Consider the following 25971-nt stretch of genomic DNA (forward strand, 5'->3'; position numbering starts at 1 on the left):
CCAATCCATAACTAGGCATAATAAAAAGAACAAAATTGTATAAAATAATCATTAAATTAAATGCAAAATTTGAAGTTTCTAGCTCCAAAGACGTAAGAGATATGATCTAATAGCTGAAGTGCTATAAAATTGATAATGTTGAAAGTTGATCTGAATTAGGTTCTTAGACCAAGGGGTTCGTAAATACGGGCATACAGAAATGATATTGAAAATATATATATATTGAAATATATATATACCCTTAGAATAATGTATCATAAAATTATATCATAGCTTCAGTAATTTCGTGTCTTATCAATAAGTTAATATGCCCTGCCACACACACACATCGCTTAGAGTATATTCAACAAGACGCTCAACTCCTCTCGCCTTGCTGGTAATGTGAAAAATTTCTTAGCCAAATATTGACCCGGCCAGAAGCTGCTGCCCAGAAGGTAGTAGCCAGCAGGCAGTAGCGCCCGAGGGCAGCTGATGAGGTTGATGATTTTTCAATTTGGGTTTTGTAGTTTTCCGCTGGCTCAGCTTCGCTGTGTGTTGCTGTTGTTGTTGTTGCTGCTGCTGCTGCTGCTGCTGCTATGGGAGCACTTTAAAACAGTTCATTTCTTTTGTCAAGGCTTTGGTGTTGGATTTGTATATTTTTTGTAGTTTTGCCGCAGCAAAATATTTGAAGATGTTTAGTGATTTGCTGTTAAGTAGTGGAGGAGCCAATGCATTGGCAGCCACAACAATAATTTCTGTTCTGGCCTGGCCAATGCCAGGGCCAGTGCTCGAACTTTGGCTACGTTCGTTCGGTTATGAATGATGACAGCTTTAGCTGGCGTTGGCAATGATCAACGATGGCCCAGAAGTGCGACTGCCGCTGTCGCTGCCGCAGCTGCTGCTGGCCAATGTTTGTTTATTTATTTGCTTTTAGCTGTTAATAATTTATGTAAGAAGCGGCCGGCTAACGTGTGGCCACTTGGATAATAACAAACAGTGAACGAGGCCCGTTCAAGTAAGGCAAAAACTGAACAAAAAAACTCAATTCGAGAAAAAGTGTGTAAAAAATGCATCAGTTTTGGCTGCAGCCGCTACTCAATTAGCATTGGTAATGAGCTTTTAAATGCATTTGGGCTGCGTATTTGTCGAAAGCGTTGCTCACAGCTGTGCGCCGAACGCGGCGTATGCGTGATATTTGTTATGCCATTCGATCGGCTTTTGAGTGCGGATCGACGGCTCTAAGTAAGTGGCCAACACTTTGCCTTTTGACTTTCTTTTCGTCTTGAAGAGGCTTTGTTGCCTATCGATTTGTATAAGCGACTTAGCCATGATAGTTGTCAGCTTTAACTATATATATCTATCATTGTGTTGTTTGAATATTTCTAAGATTATATTATATTATATATAACATAAATAAGCTCATAGTTATGTACTCATCATATACAATAATATTATTTTAAGCCGCCTGAAATTCATGAATGAGAAGGAAGTGTGTTTTTTCCTCAATGAGCACATAAACTTTATAGTTTTACGATCTTATCAAGCTTCCCATATCAATTTATTCATAGTTAAATTAGTTCAACACAAACTTTATGGCTCATATCAGTCAAATAAATAGATCTCAATTGGCCAACCCACGCTATATTTCCACTGAATGATCGAATACTTTTGATGCAAAACAAAACATCAATTCACTCGACAACTTCGCTTGAAAAATATTTGAAACATTCAAAATTCATATTCCATAGCCTGGGACACGTAGACAACGCTGTTTGTTTATTTGAGGATTCTTGGAACAGGCAATATTAATTGTATCAACGCATTGCCCGCTTTTCCGCAAAGCATACCAGATATAAAAAAAATATATAAAAAAAAACCAGAGGCGCAGATACACCCACCTACAAATCGCACTCAATTTTGCATACTCGCAGCTACTTGTGAAATTAATTTCCTCACATCAAAAAAAAAAAACTAAATACAAACAGAAAAAAAATCATTGCTAAATTTTCGCAATGCCTACGTGAGAGAGCGCCCAAAAGTCTTGAGTAGAGGCGTGTGCTACACACATTGCCAAATCTTGTTTAAGAATTCCAAAAACAAAAAAAAAATCAAAATCCACAAACAAACACAAAAAATGTTTTAAAAAATTCCTGAAGAATTTAAATCTTCTAGAAGTTTAAGAACGCTAAAGAATGCTTTTATAGTACGTAAATAGATTTACTTTAAGCTGCAAGAAAATCTTACTATTATTATAAATTTTACTATTGTATTTTTTTAACTTCTTAAGTTCATTTTTTAATATATTTATACTAAATCCCAGTCTTGGCTGGATCAAATTTATGTACAATAAATTAAATTCATAAATTAAAATATTAAAAAAAAAAAACTGTCAACAACTGAAGTTTTATTAACTTCAACAATTTCTTCATAATTGACATAATTATTTTGTTAAATATATTAAGATCAAAAATAATTTTTCTTAAATGTAACTAATTTAAATTTAATATTTATGCTGTTAAGAATTGTTGCAATCTACAATCTAGAAAAATCTGGAAAATTAAATTTAAATTATTTACGGGCTTGACTGATTGAAAGTCCAAAGATCTCTAAGTCAATATCTTCGAATTATGTGAAAACATTTAAAAGATTGAAATTTTAGTTAACAAACTGTGGATATTATAGCTTTTACTAATTTTGCCAATCTAAAGACGAGATTTACAGTAACTTAACTGTTGTACAGCAAAGGCTGGCAAGCTGTGGGAGCTATTTATCAACTGTATATTAATACAATAAATATAGCTCAACTAATAAGCAAATTAACTGCAATGGATAAGTGTGTTACCCTATCAAGAGAGTATATAGGAATATATAAATACAGGTATTTAAAAGTGTGTATATATTTAGAAGCAGACGGCAAACAACAAAAGGGAAAACAAGTGGAAACAGACTAAGCGAAAGAAAATATGTAATAAAGTTGAAAATCGTTCGAACAAGTGGCAAACAGGGAAGTCTGCGGCGGTCTTCCAATAAACAAACTGAACTGCCAAAAGAATTGCACATAGCGTACTTAAAACATAAACAAAATAAAGTCAAGAGCAGGGGAAGGGGGGTGGAGGGGCAGGGCAGGCAGTGTATGGAAAGGGAGAAGGAGGGGCAGCCATAAAAATTTCAGAGCTACTCAAATCAACAGCAACTTGTTTTTCTACCGCTAGACAAAAATCTATATATATATATATATATCTATATGTATATATAAAACAATATAAATATATATGTATATGTGTGTATATATGTGTATGTGTGTGTATATGTTGCTGAGCGCTGAGCTCTTGCTGTGATTTTTATGCACAACAAGCTGCAGAATGATGCAAAAAAAAAGTGGGAAAAAAATCAATTTTTAATCGAAACGAATTAATGAGCAGCGCAGAAAGCAAAATAATTTTTGTGTCGAAATCGTTAAAAGTGTGCACGCCTGTCGAACGGCGGCTCGTTGATGATGTCCTGCGGCGCACAACAGATACAGATGCAGATACAGATACAAATACAGATACAGATACAGAGATACAAAGATACTGAGATACAGCTACAGCTGCTGTAGCTCGTTTGCTTAACCTTGACCACTGCCCAGCTGGACAGCAACAGGCAGAGCGCACACTTATGTATATGTCTATATAATGATGATGTTGCAAGTTTGCCAGCCACTTGCCACTTGCCACTTGCCAGTTGCCACTTGGCTACTTGGCCACTTGGCCACCTGTAAACGGTTCTCTGTCTAAATATTTAGCTCACTAAATGCAAACTTTTCGTATTCAGTTTTTTGATTTGTTGCCCCACCGAAATACGTTCATGGAAATTAAAAGCTGTTGGCTTCATCTCGCTTCGACGCTAACCTTGACCAGAAAGCAAAAAAAAAACATATTGCATACATATGCGCGCCTCGCCGGCCGGCAAAAGCTTCCATATATCTACATATATTTATTCTATATATATAGCTATATAGATCGATGTGTATCTGGTTTGGGGGCTGCGTGTTTTATGGCCTGAATTTATGTTTGGCGATTAGCATTAACAAGCGCACCTCGCATAGCGCAATTAACATTTCAAACTACATATTTCAATTATTATAATTTATCCATGAATTTGCCCATCGATAAGTTTTTAATGACCAGCCAGCTGAGAGAGCCGGCATCCAGCATCCAGCATTCAGCATCCAGCGTCCAGCTATAAGACCATAAATGATTTGCCATATTTCCAATACACTGACCGAAATGCAAACTAGATATTTAGCAATTCTTAAATTCATTTTCGCATTACTATTTAAGACATGCAGAAATTTTATTTATATGTATATAATATACAACGTAATTAAAAAAGATTCAATATGCCTTATACGATATATTTTAATTTATATACTTAGTAATAATATTTAATATTTATCACAAATTATATAATATATTACCTTCTATTTGAAAATATTATTTACAAATTATTAATGTTTTTTTTATTTACTTTAGAGATTTTATTGTTTTTATTTTTGTTTGATTTTAAGTTTATTTAAATTTGAATTAACATTAAGTTTCTGCTGTTGCGTGTTGTGTTGTGCGTTTTGTTTGGTTCGAAATTGACTTTTATGACTCAATTAATTTACACATGAAAGTTGCATGAAAATTCCAAGGTAAGCTTTTGGTTGCCCGATATAGTTCTATTTGGTGGTCATGGTTGGAACACGCAGCACAGCTGGCTAAAAGTTCATTTACCTGGGGCGAGAAACCTTCAGTGAAGCATTTAGACGATGTGCCAACGATAGAGCTGTATGTATTATGTATTTGGAAGCATTTTCATAATTTATTTATGTTTTTATCTGATCATTATTTTTTAATATTGCTTAGAAAATTTACTGTCAAAATTAATTGAAATTAAATTTGAAAATATTAGTAAATATTATATTTAAAATTTTTAAAGTCGCATCTTAAGTTCTTCCTTTTTCATTTCTAGAAACTTCTACAATAATAGAAATCGAACAGTTTTGGGTCTTAGGCAATGCTTAACTTATTATTCGACATATTTATTGCAATGTTTTCGAAGTACTATTTTCAGCAGGTGCTCAATATGATCAGAATCATTTACACCTGGAAGAGAAATCAACTTTTGATTTCACAATTTCCACAGCTGAGGAAAACTGCTTGTCATCACAGTTCATTGAAATGGACTATTCCACAAATTTCGCATATCTAATATTTTTTTGTTTTGGGAAATAGACAGAAAACCCCACGCTGAACAAACACTCGTAAAAGTTGCCAGCCAGACCTGCTCAAAAAGTTTTCCATCAAGATAGTATAGATGTATAGTCGATGGTACTTCCTGGAAAGCGAAATTCTCTTGCAACTGGGCCATCATACAATATTGTATTTGGCAAATGGATAAACACAAATGATTTCAGCTGAAATTGAGGAGGCATTTTTATTTTTATTTTCATTTTCATTGAGCACACACTTTTCTCCTCTGTTGTTCTTATTTTTCGGCTTATGAAATAAGGTTCTGTACAGAAGTTGGCTGACAGCTTCCTTCAGGCTGATGAACGGCAGCCGTTTTAGCTGATCTTCAAATCGATCGTATTAGTATCTTTATCATGCATGTCACGGCCACAAATTGCAACGATCCATCAAATAAATATCAGTTGGCAAGCAAGACAGACAAAGAGAAAGAGTGAGGGAGATAGCAACCAGTTATAGCCAGCCAGTCGGGTCTGGGTGGTAACTATATCTGGGCTTACGTATCGTATCGTATAAGGCTCGCTCGCTCACTCGCTCGCTTGATCATTTGTTAGTGGGACGCTAAGGTATTTTATTTATAGCAATGCTAAAATTAACTTTTTGCGGTTCACCAGCAAAATGTGCATTAATATAAAAGCAAATGCAGTCGGATTTAACTGGTGCAAGTGCTTATAAATTTTCCACATTTTTTTCTTTATCCAGCCTATGGGGTAGCTGCGCTTGCTTAACTTGTTTATGTCCATAAAGTTTCCTAATCGACATTCTTCTAAGCAGTAGTTTTTGTGGCCAAAGCCGGGTATATATGTAGTTCAAATAGAAAATAATAATACATTTAAAAATATATTAATATGTATAAATATATAAATTAAAAACTGATAAAATATACCAAATATATTAAAAAAAAAATATATATATATATATAAAAATTATATAAAAAATTAGTTGTTTACTTAAAAATTAAATCTTAACTTATTTTATATTTTTATTTAAGTTTATAATAAATATTAAATAATAATATAATTAAAAAATATTAAAAATTAATTTAATTTAATAGTTACAAATGGTAACTGCTAACAGCAGCCACAACAAGTATCATGCTATATTGAGAACCATTAAAATCACAGGGTATTTGGTAGTTAGCACTTCTCATGCGCACGCCCCGCCACACACTTTGATTGATTTCCATGCAAATTTGCTGCCACATTAGTTTTTATTGCAGTTTCTTTGGCAAAACGAACTGTTGACTGCAGTTGCAGCCCAACGCGACTGCAGTCTACATACTATGAATATTCATATTCGTAGTTAACATTCATATTCATTTTAGCACACGCTGTGAGACTGGGCAGTGGTAGGGTTGAGTTTGGGTGGACGAAGTTTTCACTTTCGAATTTGCCATTTGATTGACAGTCGTGAGTTTAGCGTTGTGTTTTTGACAGGCGACACATAAATGAAATTTAATTAAATTAGTTAGATTATGCTAAGGGAGGGGGCGAGGGGGAGGAGCAGGGAGAGCGGGCAGCTCTACTCGTTGCAAGCTAAATAAATAAATAACCAATTTTTAATTGAATTTCTACCTACATTTTTAACCTGTTTGACGGCATTCCGGGGCAATCAACGTCGTTGTTGTTGTTGTTGTTGTTGTTGTCGTTGCTGTTGTGGAGTAGTCGTTGTCGTTGTCGATGACGCTCGTTGTTGTTGCTGTTGCTGTTGTTGTTTTATGCATAGTGGTCGCAGTTGTTTTTGTAAATTGCTGCTGCAAACGGCGCCGCCTCAACAAACCTCGTGCTGCTTTTTCATCTCACTGGGCAACAAAGAAGACCTTTTGCAGCGACAACGCAGACGCCGACTGCGACAGCGGCAGCGACGCTGGCATCGGCATCGGCATCTTATCAGGGGCTAAGTTGCAGTTTCGTCTTCGTCGCCGGCGGGAGACTGCGAGGCTGGCGCTGAACTCAACTGCAGTGATAGCTCTCTGTGGCTGCAACGTGTGTCACTAACTTAGTCACTCACACACACACACACATATATACACATGCACACACACTCACACATTCAGTGAGTGGAGGCTGTGCGTGGCACTTTCTTGTCTTGATAAGCGATTTGCATCAACGAAAATGGAACGTTTTAGAGCTTTGCTCTCCTCTCGATGAGTGAATGCACCAAAGGATGTTGACTTGTCACGCACACTCACACCCAGAAGTGTGTGTGAGTGAGAGACAGCAAGAGCGAGAGAGTTTGCAATTATGATAATTACAATAATAAAACTCATGCTGCAACTTTTATACTTAAGCTCTGCATATTTTACCTAATAGTTTTTTTTAATATAAAAATTCGAACTTTTCATGGGTTAAATTATTAATAAAATTATATACTTTACAGTTTTACAGCTTATTAGTTTTCCATTTGTGTGGTCGCATTGAAAATGAATACGTCTCGCATTTTCTCATTTTCGAAAACCTAGTTTCAACTCTTTAAATCCAACCGAAAGTGGTTCGAACTGGCGTATCTAACTAACTGTGAGGGTTACGCTTTATAAACTGTAACGCTGTCACTTACAACAACAATCTATAACAACAACAACTCAAGTTGCTTGTAAACGTGTTTTCAAAGTCGATTTCTTGTAATCCAATATATGAGGCAAATGAAGAGCTCGATTTTTGCTTAATTTTTTATTTTTGATTTATTTTTATAATTTTAAATTTTGTGCTTTTGTGCTAATTGGCTAAGGCATGTTATTGATTATTTATCAGTAGACGTTAATCTAATGCCAAAAAATTTTAATGGAAGCTGAGCAGCAGATCATCTGTTAAAGTTCACATATTTTTATAGTAGTATTAATTTTTTATTAGTTTTTTTTTTAAATTGTTAATACGTTTTTAATTTTATTTAAGTATTTTTAAAATATTGCTTTATATGCATTAAAAGAATAAAATGTGTGCAATGTGCTCAGACGAATTGATTCATTGTAAAATTGATTGAATAATTTTGGATTTTATTCAGTTCTGTTCTGTTTGTGCTTTTAATTACATTTTTTATATATTTTGAAAGTAAAAAAATTAAACAGAAAAATATTTTTAAGCAAGATATTAATGCCCAGGTACGTAAAATTTATTTTAATGTATTTTTTCCTAAATGTGTATTAAAGTTTACATATTAAAAAATAAAAATAAAAATATATATATTTATTAAAAGATTAAAAAAATATATTTTAGACTTATTTGTATATTTGTTGTAGTCTTAAGTACGTAAAATGTTCAAAATTTTGCCACTGTGGCTGAATGAACTCAGTTCAAGGTGATAAATTGTTCGACAGTCAATAAAGAGTAAATAAAAATAATATATATAAAATATCAGTTACCCAAGCTGACTACTTTTTTCTATATATATAAATAATATAGATAAAATATATGCACAATTATCAAAAAGTTCTTTTGCGTACACGCTGCGTATGCTCAATATGAACTTGATATAGTTTTGGGTCAGTTGGGCGTTGCGTTGCTTGCGCCATTTCTCTTTGCCAGAGCAGTCATATTGATATGCAGATAGACTGGTGTACATATACATCTATTATATATACAAATATGATTTATCATGTCTGACACTTGGGCCAAACCACTTGTCAAATGTTGCCAGGGCAATGGGAACAACAACAGCAACAACATCGATAGCGACTACATGCTGTGATTTTAGATAAATTCATAACTCAAACTCAACTTGTCTTGCCTTCAAAGTTCAAATCACTTGGCACACACGCACATATTTATATAAATATATTTATGTATATATATGTATATATATGTATATTTCTATATATTTCTTATTAATTATTTATTTATGCATTTTTTTTGCGCGCGTCCATTTCGATAAGCTTCAAACGGAGACACAATTTACATTTACTGTTATACTACACACTCACATACAGACAAACGCACAGTCTACGCTAAAAGTCTATGTATATGATCTAGCAACAACAACAATCAAAATCAGCTGTTGGCTGCGTTTTCGTATAACGAACTTGAAATTCGCTTTATGAAAACAGCGGCAAAATGATAAAACCACAACTCTCCCTCGCTCTTTATCTCGCTCTTTCTCTCTTTCGCTGCCTCTCTGCATAGTTAAAAGCGGGCGACACTTAATCAGCACAGTCTCCACAATGGACCCTCAAAGTTTCCAATGCCCCGTCTGCTCCACCCAGCTGCCCCCTCGCTTGCCGCGGTTACATTTCTTTCTTCGTGGCTGAATTTAGTTCAGCGTAGTTTGTACTACTTATATGTTTACAATATCTATATATATATATATATATATATATATATATATATATATATAGCTTATATATTTGTATATGGTTAACTGATAATCGACAGGCGACAGGAAAACGAACAGCGCGAGTGAATCGCTCGAAGGCCATTCGCTTGCTCAGCTACATTAGCTTGAGGTTGAGGTTTGAAATCTGAGCTGGTATTAGCTAACTAGAAGATGAAGAAGCAGAAGAAGAACATTGGCACCGTTAGTGTAGCCACAATTTTAGATAGTAACTGTATTATTAGCGCGTATTATATGACCTGGTAACTAGCTTCGATAGTCTATATGCCAGAGCTGAAAACTACGGAAGTTGGATACAGATTGAGCTTAAGATACGCGAAAGCTTAAGCTAGATGAAAGTTATATTGAATATGAAAGTAATTTTATGTATAGAAAGCTTGACAATAATGATGATATGATCATTTGATTTATCTGAAAAATTAAATAACTAAAATATTACCAAACATAATTTTAATAAATCATTTATTATTCTATTCTTCTACCTAGTTTTGACTTAACATTAAGGTTGCTTACTTTCCAAACTTCTCTAGTTTTTAATTAGCAAATCATCATATAAATGCTTGAGATAGAGTTTTGGCAACAAGAAATCGATCAAAGCCTTAGCTTTTGCTTAGATAACAAAGATAATATGTGTTCAGAGATGCCTTTTGAAGATCGAATCAAAGCAAGTACAGATAATATGATCATCTATCTGGAATTCTCTTTAATCAGTTCATAGCTGAAATCGAGGAACTTAGCGCTAAAGCAGTAAAAACTTAAGCTGAACTTAAGATATTTTAAACACATATTAGAGACATTTTTTTGAAGATAAATCTCAGACCTCCAAATCTATCTCTTTTCGAATATCGGATATAAAACTTTTGTATAATCTGCTAAATAAGAACACACATTTTTGATATTTTAAGAAATCAGCTCTAAATTTGCAAACACAGATTATCAACAGAACTATTTATAATACGCAAATGCAATCTGTATAGTTATATTCGAGTATGACATAAATATCCAAGGCGACTCATGTGGGAAATTTAATTATAATAAATCTTATTTATATAATTTCTACATAATATATATATATACTTGATATGAAATGGTTCACAAATTCCACATTGAACTGCTATGCAAGACGCTGTTAGGAAACCTTGTTTTGAGGAACTAAATGTCTTATAGACACACGACCTTCACTCAATCGAAATTCTGTGCGATTATTATATAAGGTTAGGTTAGGTTTATCGTGTGTGTAAATTTTGCATTAATTAGCAGAGTTATTCACTTATAGGAAGAAGGTCGTTGAGATACGACAGATATGACTTGACTTATACGACTCGAATGATTCAACAAGTGAATCATTTATCACAGATATGTTTCACAGCGCTTCAAAAGTTTCACGCACTAAGCCCTATCAATTGTGACCCAATTGTGCTGCAGCGTTGCCACCTTTTGAAATTACCTTCAACAGTTGAAGCTTTTGGCAAACGGAAGTAAGGTCAGTTGTTCTCTGATTAAATTATATATATATAGTTTTATATTAAGAGAGAAAATAGGCTGCTGCAGCGTTGCCACCTTATGCACTGAGCTATTGTTTTTCGTTAGATCATTTCAATTTCCTCAATACTTTCAGCTAAGACTATAGCCAATGCATTCATATATGTATACCTTTCATCTATTATATATATGAAGCAAAACATACTGCTTCAGCGTTGCCACATTATTCATTTTATATTGCTGTTTTGTTGATAAGCATAGCTTAAAGATTTTCTAAATAGTTGGCTTATAATTCCATTGAATCTATATCATATGCAACATTGCAGTGTTGCCACCTTATTAATTTTTTCGATTGAGCTTAAGTATTTTCCGATAATGAATCAGAAACTGGAGAAAATCGTTTCATATATATATATATCCAACTTATATTATATGCAAAGCAAAGTAAAAGCTGCTACAGCGTTGCCACCTTATGCATTGCCTCACATTTTCCAGCTGCACTCAGTGCCTTTCTCAACACTTTCAGCCGGAACTAGCGCCATTCAGTTGTGTGACACATATATCTATCTTGTGTGTACATATTTATATGTGCAGCAATAAATTAAGTCGCAGTGGCAACACCCGCGCCTGCTCAGCCCTATGCCAGGCAAGGCTTGCTTAATTCTAGTACATGCGGCATGCAACTTACAAAAACTTATATATTTTTTGCATTGCATGGAAACGTGATAGCAAAAGTTGTTGTTGTTGTTGTTGTTGTTGTTGGTGTTGGTGCAGGCCAGTTTCGGCTTGGTTTGCTGCAGTAGCCGCATCTGCTTGTGGAATTTATTTTATCGTTAAGAAAATGTGTGTAAAAATAAGTGAAACTATTGGAAGCTGTTGCCGCTGTGCGCCTGTCTCTCTAGCTAGTCATAGGTGTGTGCATGTGTGTGTGTGTGTGTGTGTGTGTGTAGTGTGACCAGTTTGCGTGTGGGGCAGCTAATGCCTCCACTTTTGATAAAATGTTGGACTGGCCTAAGCCAGTTGCTGCTGCTGCTGCTGCTGTTGCTGTTGCTGTTGCTGATGACCAGTAGCCACTTACAGCTGCAGCAAATTATTGCCGCATTGCTGGCTTGTTGTTATCAGAGGCAGCAGCAGTAGCAGTAGCAGAGCAACTGGCAGTAGCCGCATCGCATCGCATCGCATAGCATCGCATCGCCTTGTGATTTGCCTGAGCCACATCAACAATTCGAGCCACAATTCAGAGCGAGAAACCCGCTTCACAATTTTTTTGTAGTTTTCGTTGATGTTGTTTTTGTCGAATTTCAGAAAGTGGAAGACCTTCGTTGTTGCCGCTTGCCACTTGTTGTTGCTGCTTAGTTTGTTATCAGGTTTGCGGGGTTCCTACCCCCCAGCGCCTCACTCCTCCACCTCACTCCTCCTCCACCTCCTCCTCGTCAGCTTCATTTGTGGCTATCAATTTCACACCTAAGCCAACGAGTTTCTAAAAGTATTTTTTTTCTTTTTTGTTGGCCAAACAATCGAAGCCAGCAAACAAAGTTGTTCTCTCGCTCTCTCTTCCATTCTCTCTGCCTCTCTCTCTCTCTGTCTCTCTTTATGCATAATGACAGTTATAAATGGAAGAGCACTTAATAAATGTCAAAGGCGTACAACGATTAGCATCGCAAATATCGGGGTAATATGATAGGGCCATCGATTCAGTGAGTCGACAAAATGTGGAGCATGGCCCATGGCCCGATGGCTGGGCTGGCTGGCAGCTGGCTTATGCAATGCTAATCGAGAAACAGTTGGGGCTTTGATCTCTCTCGAGGCGTTGGCAAATCCATAAATAAACCGATTTACAATAAACCAATAAACACACACGCCCAAACGCCAACCAGTCACATGCAATTATTCAATTAACCAAATGGCGTCATAAATTATCGTGTCTATCGACCACTATATGCAGTGTGACACTATCTGGCTAGGGCCGATCGTTACCTACGTGCCCAGTCCAAGTGTAAGAGCTCTACATAGACCCAGCCCAGTTAGCAATCGCACTCTTAACTGCCAATTGCCAATTGCCAATTGCGGAATGCTGTTTCACTGCAATTCGTCGTTTGACTTTATGAATATGCAGCCCGCTTATGACACTTGATTCGAAAACCACAAAACACTAATAAAAAAACCCTTTCAACTGACTTCCTAAAACAAATCAAGCTGAATGCTTAATACAAGTTTCTGTTGAAAGCATTTCTTATAGCTGCTTCTATTATATATGAAATAATAATGTATTTTCAATGAATTTACAACTTAAAATACCAATTGTAAATTCTAAAAGTTTCTTTAAATTACTGATGCGATTATATATTTCTTTTAAATATAACTTTTTTCAATTTCTCCTTTTTTCTCTATGAAAAAATTATTTGAATATCCTTAAAACATATTTAAAATATTATAAATAGTTCATAATAAGTTGATTAAATAAAAATAGATTTTTTAGAGCATTTCTCGCATTTTTTCTTCATATTTCTAACATCAAGTAGAATTTGAAAATAATGCAAATTCAAACACAAATTAGAATTTTTTTAATTTGATTTTTGACTAAATATTATATATAAAATATATTAATAAATACTCAAAATATAAAAAAAAAAAATTATAAAAAATTTTACACTTTTTTAAAATTGAAAATTTATAAATAAATTTATTTTATTATTTTTAAAATTTTTTGTATACAACCAATTTTTATTTAATTTTTTGTTGCACATTTTTTTAATAAATTTAATCATGCTCAATTTGAGTAATAAAATTTTTTATATATTTATTTTTCTATTTCTTAAAATTTCTTTACAACATTTCTTTTATTTAACACTTTTCCATTTTTTTTTATTTCACACAATAAAAAAATAATTATGTGCCTACATCTATAAGTAAGTAATACATGTTTAATAATAAAATATTTTAGAAAGTTTTTTTTGTAGGAATAATTAAAAAAACCAACAATAGAAAAGAAACCAAAAAACACGAAGAATTTAGAACTGAGAATTTCTGTTAGATATACATATGTATGTCTTAAAATACAATTACAAGTTGTCCTAGTTTTCAATTCGTGATGCGATAAACATTATATTTATATATTTGCTTATAGAGAGTGAAAAACAAACAGCTTTAAGCAGAATCACGATAAATCGAAGTCAATCGCAACTGACACCAACAGCTTTGCGAGTAGACCAATTGTCAAATTGTTGATTCATTCAGGGAATGCGCAGCATGTATGCCCATGCTGTATGCCCAGCTGTTTATCTTCGCATAAAATACGTAAGCCTTTAAAGATTAAAAGGTTTGCTCAACAGTGCAACAGCTGTTTCCTTGCGCAAGAAATTAAAAGTCAAGTGTTTCGCTTAACGTAAGATGGAAATGCAAATTAGATACGCAGACACCATGTCGTATGCGCATTATTCAAACACAAACTGCTTAACAGTTATATAATATAGATATATATGTGATACGATGTGATCTTACCTTGTGCACCTGCTGCACCTCTTAGAAACGTTTCAAAATCCACAAATCCTTTGGCTGCAAGTGCAACAACAACCAATTCTGGCAATTCACGAACGTTGCATACATTATATTTATATGGACACACATGCGCATACACTGCTGTTATCGATAACTGCTCCGGAACTGCTGCAGATATATGTATATATACTTGGATATATATCTGCCATCAATATTTCTATGACACTTGCACTTCACATGTTGCCCCAAGAAAGGCTTTTGGCTCAAATGGCTGATGACTGATGGCTAATGACTGATGGCTGATGGCTGCACACACATAGACACACTCACACACTCACGTGCACACACAGGCGCAGAGTAATCGATTGCGTTATCGTTATCGGTATCGGCATTGAGCGACGCTCACAATCGCGGAACTAACGCGACGAGTGACGAGACGAGGCGCGCTTCAGAGGCTGCGCGATGGGGCGTGGTCGGGGTCGAGGGAGCTGTCGAGTCTTGGATGTTGTTTACAGTTCTTGAGCTCAGCTGCTATCTACAATAGCTGCTGCTGCGGCTGCTCTGGCTGCTGCTGCTGCTGCTGCTGATTTTGTTGTTGTTGCTGCACAGCTTTAACTTTATTTACAGCACGCGAAATATTACAGCCAAAAAAAAGAGCTATCAATATGTATATATACACACACATACACATACATATACACATATATGTGTGTATATATAGACGTTGGCCAGATATGCAGATTTATGTGCTGGGTCTGCCTTAACGAGTTAGATCAAGTTATGACAAGCTGCTGCCGCTGCCGCTCCCGCTGCTTGTTGTAAATTGTAAATTTTGTATGTTGTTTTTATATATATATATGTATATATATATATATATATGTATATATATATATATATATATATATATATATATATATTTATTTTTTGATCGAGCTTTCGAGTTGGCGACAACGACGAATCTTTCGGTTCCGTACAACGAGCGCTGAGCGCAAAAAACTGAATGAGCGTCCAAAGCGGCCGGGCAAGGCAAACAGGCGGCACAGAGCCACAGAGACAGCAGCAGCAGCAGCAGCGGAGCAGCGGCAGCGCCAGCAGCAGCAGCTGTGTCGAGCTAGTTAGTTACTTAGTTTGAGCGCGTAGTAGTGAGAGTCGATCGACACACACAAACACACACACACACACACACACAACTTGTTTAAGTCGCTCAAGCTCAAGCGCCATTTAAGTTGAGTAATTAAAACCAAGCAGCGATTTGCATGTGTGTGCGAGTGGCTCTGTGTGAACTGTGTGTGTGTGTGTGTGTGCGTGCGCGATTAATTATTAATAAAGCCCAAAAAGCAACAACAACAATAAACAAACAAACAAGTCCGACTGTCCAGCTATACGACAATTACAAATATTCAACTCTCTCAGCATGGCTGAGCTCAGCTGCGCGACTTTCTTTGCCAGAGCTCTCTGGTTGACTTCTTCTTCTTCTTGCTGTTGCTAGCTGCGGCGGCTGCTGTTGCTGCTGCTGTTGCTGCTGTTGTTGTTGATTTGGTTACCGAAATCGGCATTTCAACTGGTTGAGTCTCCGCATTTACAGCGCAGTGCAGCAAATGTAAATCTAAATTGATTGCAAAATGCTTAAGACTGAGCGTATTCATTATACGCCATGTGAATTGAAGCGCACAGCGTTGCCAGACTGTCTGTTTTTTTTTCTTTCAGAATTTAACCATTTTTGTCAAATTTTTGAAAAGTCTAGTGAAATTTGTCAGAAGTTTTAAAAGTTGAAGAAACAGAAATAAAATAAAAATATTCTAAAATTTGCCATCATTATTATATGTAATAATTTAAGAACAATTTATAAAATAAAACGAATATATATAAAGAAAAATAAATGTCTTTTTTATATTACAAATTAAATATAAATTTATTAAAACACAAAATTATTAATAATATAATTAATTTAACCTAATGAAATTTATTTTATATTTTTCATAAATAGTATTGTTAGAACTTAATTTAATCGCAATGCAAGTTGTAATATAATGTTACAATACTAATATTAATATTCATATATTTTAAAATGCATTTCTTTAGTTTTTAAATATATTTTATTTTTATTGATTTTAAGAAGAAAATTATATATATTTAGTGCTCAGATTTTTAAGAAAATATACTTTTTATTTTAAATATATTTCATACATTAAAAATATTTATTTAATAAATAACAAATTTTTAATTGAACCTTTATTATTCCATAAATTTAGCTAATTATTTACTTAATAAATAAAAAATTTTGAATTTAAACTTTAATATTCCATAAATGTAGTAAATTATTATTTAATTTAATAATTTAATTTATTTAAATTCATTATTTATTATTATTTAAACTTATTCACTTTATTTATATAAATTGCATGATTAACTTAACTAACTTAATTTTAATAATTTAAATTGAAAATACTTTTGTTCTATTAAATTAAATCAAAAACATTGCGCATACGCCTTGTTGATAGGCCAACAAGTTGACCATCTGGCAACGCTGTTAGCCAAAATAGTAGCTGATATTGTTGTTGTTGTTGCTGTGGCTACTGGTAGCATAATTAAAATATTGCACTTGTTACTTCTGCCAGTTTCCGAGCTCAATGCTGCGTGTTGGCGCTTGTTGCTGTTGCTGCTGTTGCTGCAGCTGTTGCTGTTGCTGTTGCATGATGCTGTAGTCTTGCCATGCTCTTTCCGATGCATTGTTTTTTTGTTTTTACCACAGCACAAAAACATCCAAACTCAACGTTGTCTTGTATTAAAACTTGTTCATTGGAATTTTCTAATAAATCAATAAACGCGGACAACACATTGTGTTGCTAGTGTTGCACAGAGGGCGTGGAGGGGCCAGGAGTGGGCGGGGGTGCGAAGATGCTCTCGAAAGGGGCGGCAGGTGTGCACAGAGTCTGTGGCCCATAGCTGCCAGCGTAAGGAAAGAAATAGTCGAGACTCTTTTTAAGCCAACTTTGCGATTATGGAAAAGTTTTCGTTGTTGACAGCAAACGTAATTGCAGCTGCAACAGCAACAACAACAACAACAACAACAGCAACAACAACAGCAACAACAACGACAACAAGCAGTTGCAACACTTTCACGCATTGCATTTCCGGACAGCCAACGCTTCCGAGGAAGTAATATTGCGAGCCCGAGCAAGTAGAGCTCATTGCCTATAATTATGCAATTTTCTATATATATAAAATATATATGTATATATATATATATCTGGCAAATGAAGGCAAAAACAATTTATTTATGTTTTTTCTTGCTTTTTTCTATACACATATTTTGTATACATGTATATATATTTATTTTTTATTAATTTTTTATGAGCTGCTTTGCCTTCCAACGCGCAGACAAACAAAGCGGAAAAACAACTTTTTGCTTTAATTAAATTATTATGCTGGCATTATAAGTTTTTATGCCTGGCTTATAACCTGTGCGTTTTCATAATCAGCAGCAAGACTTCTTCTTCTTCTTGTTCTTCATCTTTTTTGAGTGTGTTAACCAATTTGATAAACAGCCCAAGCTGAGAAAAAAATGATCAAATGTTGCTGGCAACATTGTTGCTAACAACATTGTTGCTAGCGCTAGGCATGCAAATGGGCCAAATCGAAAGCCGCTTCGTTCGTCACATTTTTTCGCGTTGCTGCTGTTGTTGTTGTAGTAGTTTTTTTTAATGTAAATAAAATGGAAATTCCTTGGCAAAGAGCAGATTGCAAACAAAATGCAGGCAGGCGCGCAAAAAAGTTGTAGAACAGCTCGGCGAGGCACTTGTTAAGATGACTGCCTTGTTAAACGAGCCTGCAACACCCCAACAACAGCAGCAACAGCAACAACAACTATAACAACAACAATAAACAATGTTGCAATGCTTAATTATTTCAGCGGCAAGGAATTCCTCGACGCAAACTTGAACTGCTTCTGCTGCTGCTGCTGCTGCTGCCTGTTGCTGCTGCACTTAAGTGCGGGTATTGCGGCCAAGCGTGCAGCAGGCAAACGCGATTGTTGCCAACACTTGAGGTCGTCTGCTAGGCACACACACTCGTACGCAGAGCCTACGTCTGAGTCGCTGCCACAGCTTCAGTCACATTGGTCAACGGCACCGACGCGTCTATGTTGCCAGTTGTGGTTGCATCTTCTTCTCTGAGTTGTTGGCGCACCTATTTGTAATGCATTAATAGCCAAGAGGCAGCCGCAGCAGCAGCAGCAGCAGCAGCAGCAATTGCAGCTCAGCTCAAGCCAACAGATTGACATTAAGCTGCCTTCTGCCTCTGTCTCTGACTCTGGCTCTGGCCATGAAGCTGATGCATTTGATAAATGGCAAGCTGCACATTAACACTGCCACAGCTGTGCCACGCTAATAATCCATAAATTGTTAATTGGTGCGTTGCCAAATGGCGTTAGATCAAATGCATGTGATTTATTTCCCATCTTCCATTCTTCTTCCATTTGCTCTCCATTTCTTATCTAGACCTGAAGCTAAGCAGCGCTAATCACCAAAGAAAAGCTGCTTAATGAATTACAAATACTATGGCGGAGTGATATTGATTTCTTAAAATTAATTTCAATTAAATTTTATTGTTTTTTTATTGAGCGATATTTAGATATATTATATATAAAATTTTTGGATATTTTTAAATTAATTTACTCTAATTATTTGATGTGTTTTGTTCCAGTTTCATTTGATATTTGTTAGATAGAATTTTTATTTATTTATTAAATTTAAAGTTTTAAATCTTTATATATATATACTATATAAGAGTGACTGAAATCAATAATCTCTATCTCTAGTCTAGTTACTTGACTTTGTACAGACCACATATCAAGCCGTAGGAGAAGGCAATAGCCTGTGTATAAGCATACAAATAATGTTTAAAACTTTTTAAAAATTATTGACTTTTCATAGTTCAAAAATAATAATAATTTAAAGTGCTTAGAAAACTAAGAAAAATGCATTTCAGTTGGAGTAAACATATGAAAAAATAAGTAGAAAATAAAATTTGAGTAAAATGTTAAACTTCAAATGTGCCATAGACAGAAACAAGGGTTAAAATTGAGCCGCTGAACACTTTTTAGCATAAGTTGATTGAGCACAGATCTTTCAGTTCTGATACGCCACAGCTCCCACTGTGACTACGACTGTGACCTAATGTCACATCGATTTGGGCTGAGTTTTCAGGGGAATTGGTTAGCAGTTCAGTGCACTTGGTTCGATGGGGGTTTCTTTTTTGTTGGGTTATTTTTTGGAAACAAGGGCTGCCAACCCCCGACAGATGCTTCAAATTAAGACATTCCATTGGCACATAATGGAATGGGCATGAATCATGGCCAAGCCAGAGCAATAATTGTATGCAAATTGCAAAGAAGAGACATGTGACAAAAAGCATTAATTGAACTTGCGAGAGCGAATGCGATGCGATGCCAGGCGATGCCATGAGATGCGATGCGATTGCTTAGGCAATGTGCTCATAGATACGAATATGATTCCATTTGGCACTCGGCATGAACTTTGCCATTGTCTAGACAAATTAAGCACAGCCTCACAATTTGTGGAGATGCGCAGCAAGCACAATTTACACAGAATTTCGTCTCAAGTTTCTGGCCCGGCCACGTGGCGTATGCGCAATGTGTGTGTACGCAATATATGCTGCGTGTGTGTGCGTGTGTGTGGCGTCGTCAGCTTGTCTGGGCACAGCTGCTTTCCAAATGAATGTGATGTCATAAGTCAACAACTCAGCTGCCCCAAAAGTCTATTTGATATTCGAATATGTGTGTTTCAATGTGTGCGTGCGAGTGCGTGTGCGTGTGTGTGTGTGTATACAAAGATCTGATCTGATCGGATCGGATCGTTAATTAAAATTGCCAGCGTATGCGAGTACCAAGTCCGAGTACTTCATTAGCCACGCAGTTGCCACGCGCAGCTCTCCAATGCTTAATTAATAAATCAACGCGACACTTGCACTCAACAACAACAACAATCACTTCAACATGATCTTCATAGTCATCATGATCATGATCATCGTCATCATCACCATCAGAGCAGATGTTCAACTCGCTCTGAGATTGTTGCCAACAAGGCAGACAAATTGACGCGACATTCCACAGCAGCCGCTGTCAAAGTTTGCCTTCACTTCGGGGCGGTTGACAAACCAGGCCCCACCACTCCCCCCACAGCTACCCCTAGCTCTTATAGTGTTAAATATAGCAGCTGACCAGCAGACATTTGCAGACACACAGCTAAGACGGAAACGGAAACGTTTCTAATCGCAGCTCATATATCTGAGCGTGGGCTCTGGCCCTAAGTTGTGGGCAGGCCTTTAATTTAATTCACGTTCTTTCATTTAAGAAAATATTAGCTTCAATTGAGTTTCTGTCGAAGCAATGTCTTAATGAGTGAATACTCACACACAAGAAATTCTGAGAAAACATATTGATAATTGATATCAGTGGGATTTCTACATATCTAGGCTTACTGGACTTTCAGCTGAATCCAGATCTGATGAAAAACTATAAAAATATATTATGTAAAACTTTTATTTGGTATATGGTGGTATGAATAAAATATTAAAATATGTTATTATATAATTAAATTATTGGCTTAATTAAAAATTAAAATAAAGAAAGAACAACAATTTTAAATTTAATTGAGTAAATATATGCAGATTTAGCTAAAAGAATTTACTATTTTTTTAAGTTTATTTCTTAATTGAACAGTAACTTTTTAGCTTTAATTACAATTAAATTATAAAAAATATTCATAATTTTATAATAATTATTTAGCTATTAATTATTTAAAATTAAGAAGTATAACATTATATAGTAATCGAAGACATTCTGAAAATCTATTCATATAGAGCGTATGTTGCTAGGGCTATCTACTATAAAGGTATATACATAATTAAAAATTAATGAAAAATTATTTAAACAAATATTTAGGTAATTCATTAAATTAAATTAAATATTATTTATTAATTATTAATTAAAAAAATGATTAAGAACATAAACAAATTTACTTTAATTTAATTTCTGTATTTAGTTTAAAATATGTATTAATCTAAGTTATTTCTTTCCATATGTTTCAGTTCCTCAGTTGCAGAAAGCAATCAGAAATGATTCATTGTATTAGAAAAGACATAAAGAAACGCAAAATGTTAAATTTTATTCTACTTTATTCTAAGATGGATATACCAAGTCACATTCCTTAAATAAAATATTACAAATAAAAAGACTTAAAAATAAAAAAATAATTTTGCTTGAATGAAAAATTTGCCTTAATGAACTGTAATTAGATAGTCCGATTTATCAAGTCATATTTTATTCGCAAGAACTGCAGACTTAGTCATCACTTAGCAGCTGCAGCTCATTGTTGCTATTGTTGTTGTTGTTTATTTTTGTATAAGCATTTATATAGTTAATAACAAAGTTAATCAAATGCAAAAAATAGCACAGAACTGAGATACTAAAGGCGAATGTGATTATTTAATAATTGTGCCAAATGCGCGGCAAAATAATTATTGTAAAGTGCAACAACAACACAACAACAACACAACAACAATAGCGACAACAATAGCAACAAATAGTGTCTATTGTGCATAAAACAATGAAATGGAAAGAAAATAGAAAACAACAGTGAGAACAGCTTGTCTTGTTGTCAACGAAGCGTGAATACTCTAACTGTGGAATCTGGAATGTGGAATGTGGCACATAAAGACAACGTTTGAATGCTGACCAATAATATGTCTTGATTGTACTACACATGAACCACATAAGGAAGCAAATCTTAAGTGCAAAAGATGACAGCTATGAGAAGCAGATGAAAGCGGATATTCAAAAATAAATTATTATTATTATTAAATTGAAGAAATTGCATGATATATCTGTATTATATCCATATGTTATCTTATGGCTATTAATAACTATCAGTGAAGTCAGACACGCTAAATATAATGAGCTGTAGCGGCATACAGTTCCACCTGGTTGGTTCCAAGGTGGAAAGCAGCCTATGAAAGCGGAGGCTGCTAAGCTGGAAATGCAGCTCGAAATACGACGTGATGACGATGGGAATCACGGTAGGTAAGTCGTAATCTACCAAAAATATATATATATATATGTATATATATAACATTAATCTACAATATCAAAAATATTTAACTTGAAAACCTTTCAATTAACAGAACAATCAATTTTTTATAATTCTGTTTTCTATTTATTGCAACTCTAAATATATTTATATGTATATTTATATTTATATATTCATATATATATATATATATATATATATATATATATATATATATTTTTTTTTTAATTGCAATCATCATTTACAAAAATTGTTTGAAATGAATTTCAGATATATATATAACTATATATATATATATTAAAATGTGAGTAAATGGTAATATATATTATATATATTTTTATTTTTACTTATACATTTTTTTACATTTATCTATTTATATTTATATTTATTTAACATTTATCTATTAATTTTTGAAGACTTTTTCCTGCCAATAATGTTAATGTTAATATAGTTAATGAATGTCCAAAATTTTTGCTCAATCAAATTTTATATTAGACACTGCCTTTGCTCTACGTGCGTCATTACACAAGCCGCACACTCTTAGTAAGGGTATTCAAAATCGAGACGAAACAAGGAAAAAAAGGCAATTAGAAAAATATGCAGCAAAGTGTCAGTTGTAAAATTGTAAATTGCAACTGGGCGCGCGTCGAGTTTAGTTTCTGTTGTTGATTTTTTTTTTAATATTTTATTGTTGTTGCTAAAAATAAAACTAAACAAATAAATTTACATTTTTAATTGCAATTATCGCTGGCTATTGTTGTTGCTGCTGCTGCTGCTACGACTGCGGCTGCTGCTGCTACTGTTTGCCTTTGGGGTCTTAAACAATTAAGATGATTTATTAGCAGCGCATTTTTATGAGGCAAATAAACTTAACAAAAAGTCAAATATTTATGCTTTATAATAATCATAAATACATATATATATATAGATGGATATATCTATATGATTTATCACACATATATGAGAACAGCCATAAAAATCAACGGAATTCATCTGGTGGCCAAAAAACACAAAATATTGCTGATTGCTGATTTCATAAGGCGGAGAACAAAATGTTTTATTATATTATTAGTTTTCATTGAGAGAGGAAAAAGCTAATTGCCAAGTTTTATGTTTGTTCACTTGAGCATAGATGCGGCACAGCATAGGAGAGATATGTCGGCGCTCGACTTCATATTCACATTACACAAAAAAAAAAGAATAAAAACGTTAATGAAACGAGTCGTAAAAATTTATAAGTTAAAATTAAACAGGAAAATCGTAAAAACTGTCTGTACACTTATTAAACAAATTGAAACTATGCCTCGGGCCGGGTTTCAAGAGCAGCTGCCAGCTCAACTCAACCAAACTCTTACGGCACAACGAGGAAATGCAAATCCATGACATTGGTGCCCGTGTGCCCAGTGACCATATGATAGCCACCGTCTTCCAGCTGGCTGTAGAAGTTGTAGCTATCACAGTTGCGCAAGCAGTTGGCCAGCTCGTCCAGGGTATGGCTAGCCAGATAGGCATCGATGACACAGCTATCACCTATGGCACCAGCTGCATTCGTGGGCCCATCAATGCCATCCGTGCCAGCGCTAAGGAAACTGCAATCGTTTAGCAACTCATCCCGATGCAGCATTTGCGACATGAGCAGCGCCAAGTGCTGACTGCGGCCGCCCAAGCCCTGACCCGTGACCTAAAAATATATGGAGCAATATTATAAACTATACTTTTTCAATACAGCTTAGCACTCACTTTGATCACCGGCTCGCCGCCACAGATAAGAAAGAGCGGCTTTTTGTTTGTCACATGCTGTTCGAGCGCTTTCAGAAATTCCACCCAACTCTTTTCGTCAAAGGCAAATCTTTCGCGCAGCTGCTCTTGATTGATGTTGTTCTGCTTGTGCTCTTGTATGCCATGTAGCAATCGCTGATAATCCGCTGCCACGCTATTCACTTCGCCCTGTATGGAGCAGCTCAGTACACAGGGTATGTAGCCTAGTTTGGTGGCTTCATTAGCTGCTGCTGTGGTCGCTATCAAGTTGCTGCCCACAACAAAGACTTTGCCATTGTCGAGTTGCTGCTGCTGTTGCTGTTCAGTTGACTGTTGTTCGAAGAGCTGCTGTAGCTCTGTTGATAGTTCATTCCACACTTCATGCTTAATCAATATATCCTTTGCTGATTGATCCCTAGCGCTTGGTTGTATGGTGGGCCCGGAGGCAATCAACTCCAGTGGATCACCGACAATGTCGCTGAGAACAAAGGTGACCAACATGTGCGCCCGCTGCGCAGCCAGCGCTACTCCACCGCCTTTGATATCCGAGCAGGCAATGCGCACAGTATTCAACTCTTGAATGCTGGCGCCGTGTTTCATCAGCTTGTCCACTATGTTGCGCTTGTCTAGCAGCGTCAATGGAGGCTTGGGCAACGGTAACAGCGCCGAGCCACCTCCTGAAATGAATACAAAGAGTATATCCTTGCTGGTCATGCTCTCCGCTAGCTTCTTGATGGCCTTCGCTCCATTCAAAGCCATCTCATCTGGCAAATTGTTGGGCGCTCCCTCGTATGTGATCAGTTTCTGGCTGATGGGCTGCTTGTACTGCTGCACGCTGTTGAGCGGCACGTTTAGCACACCGCCAGCTGACCAGTCGCCCAGATCCTGCTGCACCTTGTTAGCCATGCCCAGCACAGCTTTGCCAAAGCCGACAATGTGACACGTCTTGCCTGTTATATCATGTTGCTCTCCATTCAGCTTGATATAAACACTCTGATTCTGAGCTGAGGGTCGCAGGTCGTGGATATTAAAGTCGGCAAATATCTTCTCCGGATGCACTGCTCTCACTGCACATTGGAAAACGTGACGCATGTGCTCCCACGTCTGACGTTTGGCCATAATGAATAAGTCTTGTAAATGCTGCAAAGATATAAACGCTATAATAGATCTTCTAATTTATTAGATACTTTAGACGTTACAACTCGAGTTCCAAGTTATGAGAGATGCAAATTTTCAAATCAACATGCCGATTACTGCAATGACGATAACGATAGCCAAACAGGATATGCTCCTCGCTAGTTTGCACTAAGGAGTAGAAGTTTGTTTCATTTGTTTATTTTTCATAATCAGCGAGTCTGTGTGCAGCTCATTTTCATACATACCTTTTGGCTTTGTGGAAATTAACAAATGAAACAACACTTCTGTACACTGCGAGTAGAAAATCTTTTTAACTTATCATATCGGCAATCAGCTGCCGGGTCAAATTTGTAGGTGAAAACAACTGTTGTTGTTTACTAAGAAATTGCATTAGCGATGTGCAAGTGATGCCC

At 35.5% G+C, this 25971-nt stretch overlaps 2 protein-coding genes across 3 annotated transcripts in view; both read right to left on the reverse strand.

Moving 5' to 3' along the window:
• Positions 1-15146, reverse strand: part of LOC111599355 (protein decapentaplegic) — a 45803-nt gene extending 30657 nt beyond the window's left edge. The window contains exon 1 of the mRNA XM_023314986.2: positions 14559-15146. The gene's annotated coding sequence lies outside the window, so the exon portion shown is untranslated. The remainder of the gene's footprint in view (positions 1-14558) is intronic.
• An 8525-nt stretch (positions 15147-23671) lies between these two features.
• On the reverse strand, positions 23672-25917 carry LOC111599340 (glycerate kinase). Of its 2 annotated transcripts, XM_023314964.2 has the most exons (4): positions 25804-25917; positions 25621-25726; positions 24404-25561; positions 23672-24344 (listed from the first exon to the last, which is right to left on the reverse strand). In XM_023314964.2, the coding sequence occupies exons 3-4, from the start codon at positions 25538-25540 to the stop codon at positions 24015-24017; spliced, it is 1467 nt and encodes a 488-aa protein (XP_023170732.2). In that variant the 5' UTR covers positions 25541-25561; positions 25621-25726; positions 25804-25917; the 3' UTR covers positions 23672-24014. The 2 variants fall into 2 exon arrangements, with proteins under 2 accessions (XP_023170732.2, XP_023170733.2); XM_023314965.2 differs by lacking the exon at positions 25621-25726.
• Positions 25918-25971: the final 54 nt, after the last annotated feature.

Source organism: Drosophila hydei, unplaced genomic scaffold (genome assembly GCF_003285905.1).
Source record: "Drosophila hydei strain 15085-1641.00,03,60 unplaced genomic scaffold, DhydRS2 tig00000172-arrow-pilon, whole genome shotgun sequence".
NCBI lineage: Eukaryota > Metazoa > Arthropoda > Insecta > Diptera > Drosophilidae > Drosophila > Drosophila hydei.